Below are 16841 nucleotides of genomic sequence, written 5' to 3' on the forward strand. Positions count from 1 at the left end.
AGGAAAGGAAAGGAAAGGGAGTCCTGCACTTTATCCATCCCAGGAGAAAGGGAAAGCCCCAGAGGGAAACACTCGAGTGAAGGAGGCAGGTGCTGGTGAGAAATGAGCCCCATTCATCATTTTCCTTTCCTACCCCTTAGGGGTTTTTGATGGATTAAACCTCTCCCGAGACTGATGGGCTGAGTGAGGGCTCCTCAGCTTTTTCAGATACGATTCTACTTCCAGCAGCATTTCAGATCACTCCAGAGCCCAGGTAGGAGTTAATTTTAAGGAAAAAAAATAAATCCTATTTCTCTTGACTTTGCGATGTGTCAGTAGAATCCTTAATATTCCAATAAAAACTGCATCCTGCTGACAGAGTATTCCCAAAACCCTGGGGATGTGCAGGTGAGGTTTTGCTCTCACCTGCCTGTCTGAACCTTGGATTTATTAGCACAGGCTCATGGCACACCTGACACCTTCACAGGTCTGCCTGGGTTTGTATTTTTTTTTGTTTGGTTGGGGTTCTGTTTATTTTTAAGTTTTTTGTGGGGTTTTTTTGTGGGTTTTTTTTTTGTTTTGGTTTTGGTTTTTTTTTTCTTTTTGGGTTTTTTTTGTTTGTTTTTTCGGTTTGGTTTGGTTTTTTTGCAGGCTTAACTTCTCCTGCCCCCAAGTGCCAGCACCAGAATTGTCACAGCAGAGCCTCTCCACACCACCCAGCTGTGACATCAACTCTGGGACCACCCCAGAGCTCTGCACAGGGCTTGAGCACCAAAATCCCAGCATTTTTATAAAGAATATCACCAAAATTTTAATAAGTGAAAAGCAGGTGGAAAGCAGTAAGTGTTGAAGGCACTGCCATGTTCTTTGCTGGGTGTTTTTATCAGTAATTAACTGTGGTTTCCAGAAGAATCATTCAACTACAGCCTCTCTTTTTCCAGCAGCTCATATTTAACAATCTCAGAAGCTCCATCATTCGCCACATTTAAATTTCACACATTTACAAGGCTTATTTTTTTAAAAAAACCCTCATTTTTATCCACCTGTGCTCTTTATAAATGAGCACATTTTGCCCAGAAATGCCATTTAATAATCATTAGCTCCCTCTCAGTGAGGGAGCTAATTTTATTTGTGAAAAATAAAGGAGACCTGTCAGTTTGGACTCTAAACCAGAGATGAGCCTCACTCAACATCCCTGGTTTCAGCTCCCTCTCTGCCTGAGAATATTCTCAGAATCCAAATGAACCCCAGAAAAATCAAATTTTTCCCACTTTTCATCAGCCAGAGCCATCCCTGGAAGTGTCCAGGGCCCAGCTGGACAGGGCTTGGAGCAACCTGGGGTAGGGGAAGGTGTCCCTAAGGTAGAACTGGGTCACCTTTGAGGTCCTGTCCATACGACTGGCAAAGTTCTGATAAAAACCACCCAAAATCCGTCTGCTAGCTCTCAGTGACTGATTTTGGACTTTGACCATCGTTCATTCCTCTCAAATCAGCTACTAGAGACATCCAGAAATTAAATTTATAGGAGAAGCAATAGTTTGAAATGGAGTAACTGTTAAGTAGAGATTAAGCTTGGCTTAAAACTGAAAATCCCTCTGAGCTTTCCACGGTGCTTCACTGTGCAGATCCAGGCTGCTGGGGGGTTCAACACCTGCAAACAGGTGCTAACCTATGGAATTTCAGGAAAGAAGAGAAGAAATTCCAGCCTCATTCAGATTCCTCTTGGATTTCATATCCGTCACCCAAGGTGCTGCTCACATCTTGCATTAACACAATGGAAAAAATACAGATTGGCATCAATAACTGATAGTTATAATCAAATAAATGCAGTGTTTCACACAGAGCTGGAAGTTCTGACACACACTGTGCAGCCCTCACACAACAAAGGAAAAAAAAATTACTTCTGAAAGTTACCTAATAGAAATTTGAATTATTTCTGGGCCTGACTTATTAGAAATAGCCACAGGTTTTATGACCAATCAATTACAGACTCTGTGGCATGCAGGCAGGATTGAGAGGCAGGATTCCCTCAGGAATTTATTTATTTCCTCCTAAATGTCTGTCAGAGTGAGTGCAGAGCAGCCTCGAGCTCCTGGGAATTTATGCCCACGATTCCTAACCCTTAGTTTTTGCCTACAATTATTACAAATTAAAAGGTTTCTTATTTCCACCCCCATGCCCAGGAGAGTGGCACATGGAAATTCTCAGGAGAATATGAAACGTGCAGCACTCCAGAGCAGCGGCTGGAGGGAAATTCTTCATTCTTTTCAGTGAATTTAGCAGAGCTTTTCACACCATCACCGCTGTAAAAATGTCCTTCATGTCTGCAGCTGGCTCCTGTCTTCCCACAGAGGTAAAATCCCAGGAAAATGGGAACCCCCAAGTGCTTCTGGAATTCCCATGTTCCCTGGGATGGCTGTTCCTGTAAATATGAAGAGCAGGAACCACCGCAAAGTATTTCAGATGTGATTTTTAAAGGGCTGAGGAAAGTCCAACTGCTTTAACAATAAAGTCATTTTCCATTTGCTTAGCAAGAAGTTTACTGCAACGAATTCATTTTACCTCTCCTTCACTGAATGAAAGTACATACAAAGGTTTAGGGACTTCAAGAGTTAAAATTTCGATTTTTTTTTTTTTCAGGCTAATTAACACACATAACTCTGGATTTTATTCTTGGTATTGCATCCAGTAATAAGAGTTTGATAAAACCTTGTGCCTTACCTTGTGGTAGCACCTGAAGTAGGCAGCTCGTTCATCTGAGAACTTCTCCAGCCTCTTGGGCCCTTTGCTTGAAGCTTTTTTGAACACTAACCAGCATCTCTGGTAAATCTGGAGAGGCAAAAGAACAAACTTGGCATCTCCACTGAGTATCACCAACACTCCCAGAGAAGGATTTAGAAATCCTAAATCAGCTGTGGACTCTCAGAAGTTCAGAGGGAACATAAGCCCAAGGTGTTGGGGAGTTCCATCCTATTTCTTTGGATCCAGCCAGAAATTCTCGTGGGTGAGGGGGCACTCTGTGTATTTTGTGAAAAAGGATAACACAAGGGAGCAGGAATTGAATTGCTGAGAATGAAAACAGCAGATTATTTAGCTGCAGGGCCCAGCACCATCCTGTCACTTTGCTCCCAGGCTCTGACTGAATTTAAACCCAAGTCACTTGGGGAAGACTCTGTTTTTAAAAGCACCTTTCCACCCCTTCAGCTCCTGCCACCATTCCCTGCAAGCTTCCCAAGCATCCCTGAATTCTGCTGCTCCTGCATCCAGAGCCCCAGCTCTCAGCTGAGCTCACCTGCCCGCAGGAATTACCAGCCTTGCCAACTGCTCACAGCCCACGCCCCATCACTAATTCCAAAATAACACCTGGTAGCTTCCAAAGAAATCAAAACTGCCACCAAAATCAGTGTGATTTCAAAAGCAAAGCAAAACAAAACAAACAACAAAAAAAAAACAATCAGCCAGGCCATCAGCAAGTCATTCACAGCATCTCACTGCCCCCCAAGACAGCTCCCAGCAGGAAAACAGCTCCATCCTCTGATGGAAAGTCCTGGTGGCCATGGGAAGCAGCTATAACTGCCTTGCTGAACCCAAAATTAAAGGTTTTAACTGACTGGCTGTGCTTTTTTCACCAGTTTTTAGCTGTTTCTCCCAGCTTTACCGTTTCCCCCCCAGTTATATCATTGTTACCCCCAGTTCTCCCACCCCATCTCACACACGGACCCTCACACTCCTGGCAGAAGTTTTGAAGTTTTATGGCCAGGCTGCTCCCATGCCAGGCACCAGCTGAAAATTGAATTTTTTTTTACCCCCATTTTTTTTCCTGATATTTTCCCCCCATTTTCCAGCTTTTTGGTCACTCAGCCTGTTCTGTTTAATGCAAGGTTTTGAACTGAATTGTTCAGAAATCACAGTGACAGTTCACACACCAAAGGCACAACTTAAATCTGCAGCTACTTCTGCTGGGAGAGACTTTGGACATTTGCTCTCTGAGAATTTGGTTTGCTGGGCCAACATCTTCTCCTTACACCTGATATGGAAAAAAAAAAAAAAATCTCCAAAACCTCACCCAAAAGAGATGGTCAAAAGTTTGAGTATTAAGCCCTTTTGCTTTTCAAAACCCTGTTGTTTTAATTTTAGCAACTAGAAGGCCAAAGAAGAGAAGAATCCTTTCGTAATCATTTGCTGTTGCATTTACAAAGAGAAGGATGCACACAGCCTCACCTGAAATCTGCTTAAAACCTTCAAAAATGGGATGGTAGAAAATCAGGAGTGGGCACTGTCAGCACTGCCCCACTTCTGTGCCCTCAAAGCACATTCCCCCTAAATATTTGGCCATTTTCAGGTGTTTGTTTTGATCGGTTCCTGAACAAAAGTAATGAGGGCTGGGGCAAGGTCATGCAGATTTTAGCTTCTAAATTAAAATATTTTCTTTTTTCTGATCATATGGAATATTCCCCTCCATGCTAACTGGAACAATTTGTGTTTCATATATCAGGAAGAGCATTTTAGGCACTGGGGAATGCAGCCCTTGTTGACTTTGTGCTCAGCTGAGGAGGTGAGCACTGCCAGGTCTCCCTCCCACCCTCATTTCCAGGATGCTCCAGGGTTTGGGGTCACCACACAGGACAGCAAACCCTGGTTTCAGTTTCCCTCTATGCCTGAGAATATTCTAAAACCCCAAGGCTGAGACAATCAGAATTTTTTCCATTTCACTCAGGCAGATCCATCCCTGGCAGTGTCCAAGGCCAGCCTGGGACAGGGAAAGGCGTCCCTGCCATGGAGGGGGAAAGGTTATTTTTCAGATCTTGAGCTGTTTCAAAAACTAAGATAGGTGGCTGCCACCACACTCCAGGAAAGCAGAGATATTTTACTACTCAAAACAAACAATCCCACCCTTGTTTGTTATTTCACAGGGGCCTAGAGGTCACAGACAGCAGCACAAAGTCTCAGCTGGGAAATTTCTCCTCTGAGAACAAGTGAAGCTCCAGGGGAAGCTGCCCTGGTTTGTTCCTCTGCTGTGTTTTTCTGCACTTTGCCCTAAAACAAAGAATTCAAACGAGCTGCATTTACAGGGACACTGAACTTGATGTCAAATAAACACAAACTTTGCTTTTTTTTTTTTTTTTCGAAGCAGGAGCTGCAAGTTCTCTCATGCAGCTTGGGATGCCTTCCAGAAACCCTGGGATACTGCCAGAAATTTGCCTTTTGTGGCTCTGGTAACCTCTAGAAACAGATAAAACAGTACAGGCAAAGCACAATGCTCGAGAAATTCCTCAGTCTCTTCTCAAAATTGTCTTTTTTTTTTTTTTTTTTTTTCCAGGGAAAAATGCCGCCCCTTTACCCACGGCTGGTAGGAAGCTCACACCCTGAAGGCTGCAGAGGGAAAATCATTTTTGAGTGCTTTGCTGGACTTTGGTAGGGAGTCTCCAGTGGGCTGGAATTCCAGGTGCAAGGTCCTTCCAACAGGGAGCTGTTTACACAGACAACCAGCCAGGCTTTGGATCTTCATCCTTCTACTTAAGAAAAAAAAAATTGAATTTGTCACTTCAGAGTCCAAAAGCAGGAAATGAGCCCTGAAATCATTTTCAGTTCAAAGGAAATTTGTGAGGGGACGGGATTTAGCATTTTGCTGTGCTCCTGGAAGAATGAAGCCGTGCCAAGAGAGACAGATTGCAGCTCCTTCATGCCAGGCCATGCCCTCCCCAGACGTGCCCGAGGCAGCAGGAATCAGGAATCCCTGCAGGAATCCTGCAGGAATCTGCTCCCGTGGAAAGCTGCAGAGCTGCCTCCCCAGCCAGGGCTCTGGGTACCAACAGCTCTGCTCCATCCCTCGCCTCAGCTGGGACGGGGTGACCCGTGAGAGCACCCCACAATCTTGCCAAGAGCTCGCCAACGACTGAACTGGAATTATCTCCTCCAGAAAATCACAGCTTGCCTCTCCTTTTCCTGCCCATGCCCCCACACCGGCAGCTCGTTCAGCCCAATTTCACCCTGGAAAGCCACAGCATAAGCGTGGCACAGTTACAAAGAGATGGATCACTGGAAAAAAAATCCCAGGGCTGTGAACGTCTCCCCCTGGAACCGTGTTCAGCAGGACTCAGCGGCCCTCGGAGTGGATCAGTGGCTGTGTAAAAGCAGCAGCAGCGGGGGTGCCCACGTGCTGTCTGCAAAGCCAGCCCTGCTCCTGGCACCAGGACAAGTCCCCTGTCCCAGAACACCCATTCCATGTGTTAGGAGTGAGCCACCATCCCTGCGATCAGCTCGTAATGACTGCATCAATCGAGGCTGCTTTGCGTCCAGCTATTTCCTTCTCCTGGCCACTAGAGAAAATAATCTCGATTTTTTCCTTCCCCCAGAACACATTTGGGGAAGGATAAACCTCCCTCCTTCCCCTCATTCCGGCTGCATCTCCACCAACAATATTTTACATGAGAGTCATCCACAGCTGCTAACAGGGACTGAGGCTGTAATCTTGTTTCTGATTGCATTCAGAATGCACAATACCACTCAGGATTGCAAAGGTTTTTTCATCAAGTTACAAAACCCAGCCTTAGCACTGGCCAGGACTTGCTGCAAGGCCAGCGCACAAAGAAATGCCTGGCAGATCTTTAGGAAACTGTGCACCTTTAACTCTTGTTAATGCAAGTCACAACAGATTTCTACTGCTCTGAAGCATCAGGCTTCTAAAGTCTTTTCTCTTCAAAAAACTCTCCCCTCCCCAACTGGAATTACATCAGCCAGAAATGGGATTTTTGTTAAAGGTTCAGGCTCGAAGCCATTTCTCCAACTTTAGCTTCCAACACCTAAGAGCTGGATTTGAGCCCACAGATGCATTCCTGCTTGACACAGTAATCAGAAGACAACTCTGTCCTACATCTTCATTTATTTGGGTTTTTTTGGTCCTTCAGGATTGACTCCACAGAGAAGATCCACTACCAACCCCCTCCTGGAAGTCTGGGACACACTGAGGCATGCAGGGAGCTGGGGAGCATCATCTAGGTTGGATGTCAGGAAAAACTTTTTACTGAAAGAGTGATAAAATGCTGGAATTGTCTGCCCAGGGAGGCGGTGGAGTCACCATCCCCGGGTGTGTTTAAAAAACACTGGATGTGGCACTCAGCTTTAGTGGAGGTGTTAGGGCTGGGTTGGACTCGACGATCTTGAAGGTCTCCTCCAAGGCTGGTGACTCTGAGATCTCAGCACAGACAGCAGAGCTCACCCAGGACCTCCTGACAGTCCAGGGACTGCTTCATCCTGTGTCCCCCCGTGCTCTGGGACAATGGCCAGGGGAGGAGCAGCAGCACTGGCAGGTTCTGCTCTGCACTGGCCATACGCCCGTGGCTCAGATGGAGAGGAGATGCTCACCCAAACTGCTGCTGTGATCCAAGAGGGCAAGGCTCTGCAGGGCCAGGAGCAGCGTGCTGAGACATTCCAGCCTGCTGGAGGACTGCACTGTCAAACAGGGACACCCGGGGGCTTCCGAGAGCCCTTCCCAGTGAAGCAGTGCACTGGGAACAAAGCAGCTTAGCAGCAACGTCCCCCTCACACTGATGGAGGGAGCCAGCAGCTGCAGTGCTGGAGTTCAGAATGACAGATGCTGGCCAGGTGATGAAGGACTCTGCAGTGAAACCCCTCCGGCTCAGCCCCTGGAGGGCTTTGCAAGGACTCTGTGGGTCAGCAGGACCCGCAGCAGCACTGAGGACCTCGAGGGACAGGGACACCCAGGAGGGTGGCACCTGGAGCTGCACAGTGAGAGCCCATAATGGAAAATGTCTTTAAGGAGACAGGGCTGGGGTTTAGACCTTGCTTATCCCACAGCAATATCACAAGTGTGCTCTGAAGGAGACATTTCTCTCCCTCCTCTACTCCGTGCTCGCTGGGAGGTGCTTCTTAAACACGACCTAAAAGACATTAAAAGCAAGAACTGAGTCTCCAGCCTGCTCTCCCTGCAAAACTGATGAGGTGGATGTGGCATCATTAGAAAGAGCATTATCTGTAATATTCTTCCTCTTCTTTATGGACCTAAAGCCTACAAAGTGCAGGTTTGCTGGCTTGTTGGGGTTTTTACAAACCATATACAGACCAGGTTATAATTCAGGGCTGCTTGAGGCCATTAGGGGAGAGAAGAGGCATTCCAAAAGAAGAGCCAAGAAACATTTACAGCAGAAACACTCCCTTGTCAGTGACAGCTGAGAAAACGAGCCAGGCTGGAGCTAAGTATCAGATTTGGCTCCTTGAACATCTGCTAAGCTTTGTACACGGGCACAGTTAATTCTGGGCATGAAACTGGATAGGAGAGAATCAGCCTGAAACTGTAACTAGGGAGGAAAAATAGTACAGGCTTCACAGGAGGCTAAAGGTGGGCTCTGTGCAGGCAGCTGTGCTGACAACAGCTGGATTTTCAGCTGCATGTGCTGCCCTGCTGGGCCAGGCCATGGCACAACCCCTGGAATCAGCACCGTGTGGGATGAGGGATCTGCAGAACCCAAAACCTGGAGTTCATAAAAGAACAGGGGCTGGAATCATTGCTTTGTGTCACAGAGCATCTGATTGGGGCACTCCAATTCCACAGGCATTGCTACAGCTCATTAACAGCTCCCAGAGCTCACTAATTAGGACACGGGATGCAAGAGGCTGCTCTGGGTGAGTGAGAGTCACCCCCAGCTCTGCCAAGGACAGGGCAGCAGGGTGCTCTCCCCAGCTGGCACCTGCTCCACACCTGGACTGGCTCACAAACTCACCTTTTCATCCCCCACAGCACACAGTCCTTCGTAGGAGCTGCATTTCAGAGCTGCAATTGTTGTATTTCAGAGCTGGGCTCGCAATTTTAACATCACATCAAAAAAAAAAAAAAAAAACAAGTGGGGCAGAAGTTGCACACGAATGAAGCCTTTTTGTCAGCAAAGCAATTTTCCAGCACGAAGCTGCCAGCAGCCAAAGCCAGCCATGGGAGAAGGGCTGCAGCTCCTCCACCCTTGAGCAGCTCAGCTATCCCTGAGAACACAAAAACACCTGCAGACTAAAGCACCTGCAGATAAAAACACCTGCAGACTAAAGCACCCGCAGAATTACCTGCACAACCCAGGTAATGCTGCTTGTTAGGAGCTGCTTGGAGAGCTGAGGTGACAAAGGCCCTGCAAGCATCCCACCACCAGATGGGATCATGGGAATAACTTCCATTCCTGCTGCTCTCACCCTCTGCCATTCACCTGCGAGCTCCAGGAAGCAGCAGAGGTTTTTCTGCAATAAATACGGCTCGTGCCATCCCTGCAGACAGCTCCAGGTGTGCAGGCGAGTCCAGCACTGTCTCAGCACGAGATAAATTTATGCCATTCCTTCCACGTTTCCCTTTCCCTCCGGGTACCACAGCCTGGCAGCCAGAGGTCACTGCCCTGGCTGCTGGGGAGCAGCCTTAAAATCGAAGGGAATCTGCATGAAAGAGCAAAACTGTGCTCCCAGGGAGCTCCTGCAGGCTGGGCTCCACCAGAACGGGGCTTTGGCAGGAGTGAGAGTGGTCCTGTCCCTCTGCCCAGCACATCTGGAGTGGTCCTGTCCCTCTGCCCAGCACATCTGGAGTGCTGTGCCCAGTTCTGGGCTCCTCAGGACACAAAGCTCCTTTTTCTTCTGTTTATCTTTTTTTTCTCTTCTGAGTTCAGGCAATGAACCAATATTGACTTAAAAAAACACTGCATAATACAAGGATTCCAGAGCCAACATTTCCCTGGTAGAATTCCCTTTTCCCCTGGCTCCTGCAGTCCTCCTGCCCTTCTCCAGGTTGTTCTCCACGTTAGCTCAAATGGACAAACCCAGCTCCATGAATTTCTCACATCCCAGCTGTGTAATTAAAGGAGTTCCTCCACCTTTAGGAAGATCCAAACTTGAGAAAGCTGCATTAAAAATGCCTATAAAAGCTTTACACTCCTCCATTTAGCCACTTGTACTGTACCACAGTGCCAGGAGTCTGGCACTCCATGGCATGAGTTAATTCAGAACATCAGCAAACATCCCCCCTCACCTTCCTGGAGACATTCACAGGAAATTTTCCTTTGCCAAACACAGAGAATTCGTTGATGGTTCCCCAGACAAACATTACTTGGCAAGCAAAGGGACAATTTAACCTCCTACACTGACATTACTGCACTCGTTTTACCCTATTGATCTTCTGAATTGAAACAAGTGACATTATTATCAGTAAAACAACAGCAACAACAAAAAACCTACCCATATTCATTCCAACAGCTTGAACTCTCACTGGTATTTCTGACAGCACTTGATGAAGTCAGACAAAAAAGATAATGGAACAGTCCATCATCTTCCATGGCATTCCTGAAGCTGCACAAACACCAAATTAAGATGTCAGGCTCAAATTAAGATGCCAGTCTCAGGAGCAGCCCCTGCATCTGTTACTTTCTTTCAAGTGTTTCCACAGCCACTGCAAAATGTTATTTATCCCTGATCTCACTCCCGGGTAATGCCTGTGCACTGCAGTAGGAGAATTTCCTTCACGCTGGGAAAGGACCTGGTGATGAAAAGGCACCAGAACCACCAAAGAGTAAATTTATAATCAGGTTTGCTTTCACTGAGATCATGCCTGGCACACCCTGGCAGGGCTGCTGCTGTCACCTCTGGAAATCACAGATTTTTCTACCAAAGGAAGAGAAAATGGGGGAAAGAGATCCAGGATCCACAACCAGCAGGTCAGGGAAGTGCTTGGGATAAAGGGAAAAGAGTCAGATTTTCTTTAAACTTGTTACAATAAAGCCTTTTTAGAAGAAGATAGCAAGTGGGTGAGATTTTGATGGACTTGCTTAGGAGGCAGTCCAGCCCATGAAAACATTTGGAATTGATTGTTTTACTTCACAAACAAAACCCATCTTCCAAAGAAGAACACAGAAGGTAATTTATCTGAAAAGCAGGCTGGAAAGCACCAAAAAAAGCCATTCCTCCTCCTAAAATGGACCAGCATCAAAGCAAGAGTTTCATATTCCACGATCTGTATCATCTTTTGGGGGAAACCCAGGAATAGTTCTGAGGCTTGTCCTTCTTGGATTTTGGTTGGGTTCTTTGGGAACAGATTAAGACTCTTATCTCCCCAGGTTGTTCCCACGAGCCAAACATTAAAAGAAACAAGATGTAATTCCACCATGGGAGCTGCAAAACTTCCTTCTACCTCCTCCAGAGCCAGGCTGAGCACCCTGATCCCCCAACACGGGGCTGAGACGAGGGGACAGCACCCAAAGGACAAACCCTTCTCCAAGCCCAGCCCCAGAGCTGACCCCACAAAGACACTGACCTGGACTCTCATCCCATCAACTCAGAAAACCCACAGGGGACTGGCCCCAGAGCCCAGATGGGGCTTGCCTGGCATCTACTGGGATCCCTCCCCTCACCAGCTCAAGGAAAACACCCCAACTTCCCAAGGAATGTTCTGGATCCCATCCCTGCTGCCACTGACAAGCTCCAAGTTATAAGAAATCTTAATATCTGTGAATATATTCTAACACCTTATCTAGCAGCTCAGCAGAACTCTGAATTTCCAGTGGGCTTAATAACCTGCAGGTTGAAGTTGGTGCTGAGAAATCTGTTCAGTTTTTCCCTGGCTCCAACTTCCAGACTGAAAGGAGCTGCATAGGTGAACAGGGTTTTATTAATAAAGCTGCTTCAAACGGAGATACAGACAACTTTTTCCTTCTCCTTCCCCCTTCCCCCAGCCTTACATCATTCTCCTTTCCAGTTTTCACAGCTCAGGCTCTGAAATCCTCATATTAACTTGCTGGCACATGTATTCAAGCACCAAATCTCTGCCACCATATGGTTCCAGTCCTGCAGATTGTCTCTCCCCCACTCTGCCTCTCCTCCCACAGGGTTTCACAGAAACAGAGCTGTGCAGAACTTGTCAAAGTACATGTCACTGGCAACGTGCAGCACCAAGCTCCTCAATGAAGCTGCCACAGGACTCAGTTTAATTAAAATCAAGCACAGCAAACCCTGAGAGCTTGAATCTCTCTGCAGCTTTCCACAATCAAACGTTCCTGCTGAAGGGGACAAGTCCTGAGCTTCAGGCAGGAGTTTCTCCAATTTTCTAAGCACGAGTCTAAAGTTTTCCCATTTAAAATGAGGGTGTGCAGCCAGCACTAATGCTCTGGTTCCTGAGGAATAACCCACAGGAAAAAAATCTGCTGGATTTTCCTAGTTCAGTCTTGCATGTGGCCACTGTGCAACAGGGAGCTCCTCACCCAACACTCAAATAAATACAGGAAGGTTTCACTTCACATCCCTCTCGTTTTAGGGGAAAGTTTAACTCTGCCAGTAAATCACTAATCAAACTAAAGCAGGCAATCCAGAAAACTAAGAACCAATTTCTTTTCACCGAGTTTTTTAATCAACCCAGAAATATCTGAGCGCTGCTGACACCACTTGAGCATTTCCCAGGAACAAACAGCTGGCTGCAAAGCTGTGGCAGTGTCAGCTCCCCCCTGTCACAAGCTGAAGGCTGAGTTACCACAGACCCCTACCAGGGGCTGGCCCCAGTTCAGTGCTGGAGGACACCCCTGACACCACATTCCTTCCCCCTGATGTGATGGAGATGTTTTGGGCCAGTCAGGCCCACCAAGCACAGAAACCTGAAGCACACAGATCCAATTTCTGTCCTCAACCAGGGTCACACTGAAGAGGGAGCAATTCCCCTGCTGCAGCCCCAGCAGTCACATCTTCCACAGGAGTTTAGGAGTGGATACAGGAAGGGGAATTGCAACCCGAGGGTGAGACTGGGACCAGCACGTTCCACTGGGAGCCTCCACAAAGCCTCAGCTGCCTTTTCTCTTGGACAGCTCTTCATCCTCACCAGTGCTTCAAACCCCTCCATTTCAAAGATTTGCTCCTGTTTTGATTTTAATTGGTATTTTTAATTGAGCCAGCCCAACCAAAAAAAGAAAGCTCAGGTGTGTTCACATCCACCCACCCCAAAAAGGGAAAGAGAAGAACAGGCTTTTCCATTAGGGAAACATCCCCATGATGCACTCCCCCTCAGAAAGGTCACACCTGTACCACACAATGGGACATGATTTGAAAATCAGGAGCACAAAAAATGACTTTTTTTAGACAGAGAGAGGCCATAAATCAACAGCCCAGCTTCATAAATCCCTGAATCTGCTGAGAGGTGGCTCCAAAAGCACTGAGCCTCCTCCTCCCCAGAACACAGGTCCTGGTGGTCTCGGACAGAATCTCTCCTCCCAAAGCAAGGCTGATTTTCTTTCTGGTTTCAAGAACTCAGGGAGGTTGTGCTTCTGCCCTGTCAGCAGTTCTCAGCACACAGCTCCTGTGTGTCACTGCCAATGACACACCAGGCTGACACCATCGGCTCAGGGAATTATTTCCCTCCCTATAAGGATGGAAAGAATCGGGAGGAGTGAGCTTTCTCCCGAATGTATCTGGCTCTGCAGAAGACCCGTGTGATACAAATGTTGCTATGGAAACTGTTCTATTAAATAATATTCAATGAAACTCACACGTTCCAAGTGCGCAGAAAGAGTTCAGGTGCAAAACTAATTAGCCTAAATTCAATTTTGGAATTACAAAGTAGGGCCTTCCAGAACTGTCACGTTCCTTTTAAAAGAGGTTTGGAATTGATCAAGCTGTTTCTCTGCACCCTTCCATTCCAAACGTGGCACCTGCACCCCAGTTACTCAGGAAAGTCATTTCTTGAGGTAATTTGTGGCTCCAAGCTCCGCTCCCAGTTCCCTTGGAGATGGAATCACCAAAGCATTACAGAGTCAAAGGCAGGAGCTGCATTCAGCCTGGAGAGACAATGCTCTGATTACAGCTGTGCCACCAGAATATGGGAAAGGATTTCAGTGACTCCCACTCACATCCTGCCACACAGGGAGTGCTGAGATCCCTCTCAATTCAACAGCAATGCTGCTTTCAGGATTCCTGTAATCCTCAATTAAACACGGGGCTGGAGCAGGCTCGTCCTTCCTGATGTTTTCACAGCATGGCAAAGTTGTCTGAAAGTTACTGTTTTATTTCCTAAAGTGTTTTCCCTTTCCCATCCCCAGCTCCTGGGTGTCCCACATCCCTACCCAGCACAAAAACAACCTGTTGGCATAAATCCTTCACCCTCTGAAGGAGCCAAGCTCACACCAGCCACCGAGTGAGACTGAATTCAGGCTCTTGCTGCAGCCAAGAGCTCAGCCAGCTCCAGCTCCAGGGGTCACATCACACCTGCAGCCAGGAGGAGGGTGCACCAAGGAGCAGGGACACGCTCCAGCCCTGCCTTTGGAGAGCTCAGACTGATCATAATTACCCAGTTCTCCTTGGCTGCTGCGAATGAGGGCAGTGGGCTGTGAGCAGCTCACAGAAAATGCTACAGGAAGAAACTGCAGCCACATCTGCTCTCCAGCTGTGGGCCAGCGCTTCCCAAGCTGGAAACTACCAGGAGAGAAAAGCCTTGCTGCTGGTCAGGCTGGTGCTTCCAACAAATGGAGCAGGGTTTGGCCGGGTCAGCTCTGCAGCACCAGATCCAAGGCAGTGGCAGCCAGGTCCCAGCAGCTCCCAGGGTCCCTCCACAGCTCGGGAATGCTGTCAGGACACAAAAATCAGAGCTGGGGGCGGCTCAGGGCTTATCCTCAGCCACGGCGTCTCTCTGGGACTCAGCCTGGACTCCTTCACAAAAGCACTTTGCATCACCACTTCTGCACTTCCCAGCCACTGACAACGATAGGAACCTTTGGAACTGGAACAAAAACCAAACTCTCTTTTCCAAGGAATCATCTCACATTTGTTCCATTTCCACGGACTCGGTGTCATTCTCCATTTCTCTATTTTTGCATTCAGCTGTCACGTGCACATGTCCTAAGAGGGCATCCAACATTTCCTCACACCCTCAGAGTGATCTGGAAAACCTTAATAAAGGAAAGGCTCCAGCACTGACAGAATTTACAACTATTGTGCAGTTAGATAAACATTATTCACACTGAGCTTCACTGTTACAGTATGGAAAAATGTATCAGAGTTTAATCTTACTCATCCTTTATGCCGGAGCAAACTGAACATTACGTATTCAGTAATGAGACTGAATCACACCAATTGTGCCAAATTTACTACAAGGGCTCTCCGAATGACGTGCCCTCCAAATGTCACAGGATCTCACCGTTCTACAGAATTGTGCCTGCGAGTGCAGGGATGAGAAATCCAGCCTGATGGAAGCCTTTTCCACGCTTTCCTGTCTCCAAAGCAGCCAGGAAGACGAAAGTTCCCCAAACTGTGGGGAAGTCACTGCCCATGGGTACAGCAAGAGAAGGGAACTGTAACTGCAGTGAAGCAGCAAAAGCTTTCAGAGCACCAGACACTCCCCCGAAAAGAACAAATTCTGAATTGCCAACCCAACAGTTTCGAATAAACACAAGAAATCAGTTCCTCTCCAGTGCTGAGAGGCAGACACACCAACGAAAAGGTTTTATATGCACAAAGCGAGCCAGGCTCGCTCGGGGACGCGGAGCTCTCCAGGCACCCCTGGACTGGGGGAGCAGCCCTGGAATTCCAGAGCTCATTCCAGCCCAGGTAGTGCGGGAACTGCCCTGCCACTCCCGGCACATCCACAGCCGGCACCGGGAACACGCCACGCCAGCAGAACAACCCGAAAATAACCAAATAACCGCGGTGTTAAAGCAGCAGCTAAAGGGGGCTGCGGGAATTCTCATTTCGCGCAACTCGAGCCACTCTAAAATCCCCCACGACACCGCAAAGCTTCACCTGTCCCACGCAGGACCTCAAAAACCCTGAAAAAGCCCCGGGTCCCTCCCGGAGCAGCGCTCGGAGCCCAGGGCAGGGACGGGAGGTGGAGGCAGCGCAGCATCCTCAGCTCCCGACGAGAGGGGAGAAAATAAACATACACATCCACACCTATGCATCACATATATCCAGGTGCCTTCCTTCCTCTCTCCCCACCCTTTCGTTTCGTACGGGAAAACCCCACCGAGCTCAGTTTGCAAAAAGAAGACAAAGGAGTGGCAGGCAAAAAAAAAAAATAAAATAAAAAATAAAAATTAAAAAAAAAAAATTAAAAAAAAGCAAAATGCCCAGCCCTGGGCAGGCGGCCCCGGGGGCACTCACCCCCAGCCGCCGGCTCCGGATGCGCACATAGCCCTGCTTGACGATGTCGTTGAAATTGGAAGCCATCCTTGCCCGGGACAGGCGGCGGCGGCGCCGCTCAGCCCGCCCGCATGGCCGAGCAGCACCGGAGCCGCACCCCGGGAGAGACAGCAGCGCCCGGCAGGGGCAGGGACCGGGGACAGCACCGCCCCGGGAAGGACCGCACCTCCCACCGCACCGCCCCTCGCAACAACCCGCACCGCCCCGGGAGAGACCGCACCGGACCCGGAGCGATTCCGGAGGGATCCGCACCGCCCTGTGGAGTGACCCGCAGCACTCCTGGAGCTCCACCGGAGAGCCCTGCACAGCCCCTGAGTGATCCGCACCCTTCCCAGAGCGATCCGCAGAACCGCACCGCCCCGGGAGTGACCCGCACCGCCCCGGGAGTGACCCGCACCGCCCCTGGAACAACCCGCACCGCCCCGGGAGTCACCCGCACCGCCCCGGGAGTGACCCGCACCGCCCCGGAGTGACCCGCACCGCCCCTGGAACAACCCGCACCGCCCCGGGAGTGACCCGCACCGCCCCTGGAACAACCCGCACCGCCCCGGAGTGACCCGCACCGCCCCTGGAACAACCCGCACCGCCCCTGGAACAACCCGCACCGCCCCGGGAGTGACCCGCACCGCCCCGGGAGTGACCCGCACCGCCCCGGGAGTGACCCGCACCGCCCCTGGAACAACCCGCACCGCCCCTGGAACAACCCGCAC

General features: G+C 48.9%; 1 protein-coding gene across 1 annotated transcript in view; it reads right to left on the bottom strand.

The window, feature by feature from the left end:
- The window catches only part of DOK5 (docking protein 5), a 27908-nt gene extending 11479 nt beyond the window's left edge, over window positions 1-16429 (bottom strand). Inside the window, exons 1-2 of the mRNA XM_062504817.1 lie at window positions 16093-16429; window positions 2701-2808 (exon numbers count right to left, since the gene is read on the bottom strand). Coding sequence (XP_062360801.1) covers window positions 2701-2808; window positions 16093-16158 — 174 coding nt within the window. The 5' untranslated portion in view covers window positions 16159-16429. The remainder of the gene's footprint in view (window positions 1-2700; window positions 2809-16092) is intronic.
- Window positions 16430-16841: the final 412 nt, after the last annotated feature.

This window comes from Cinclus cinclus, chromosome 18, assembly GCF_963662255.1.
Source record: "Cinclus cinclus chromosome 18, bCinCin1.1, whole genome shotgun sequence".
In the NCBI taxonomy this organism is placed as follows: domain Eukaryota; kingdom Metazoa; phylum Chordata; class Aves; order Passeriformes; family Cinclidae; genus Cinclus; species Cinclus cinclus.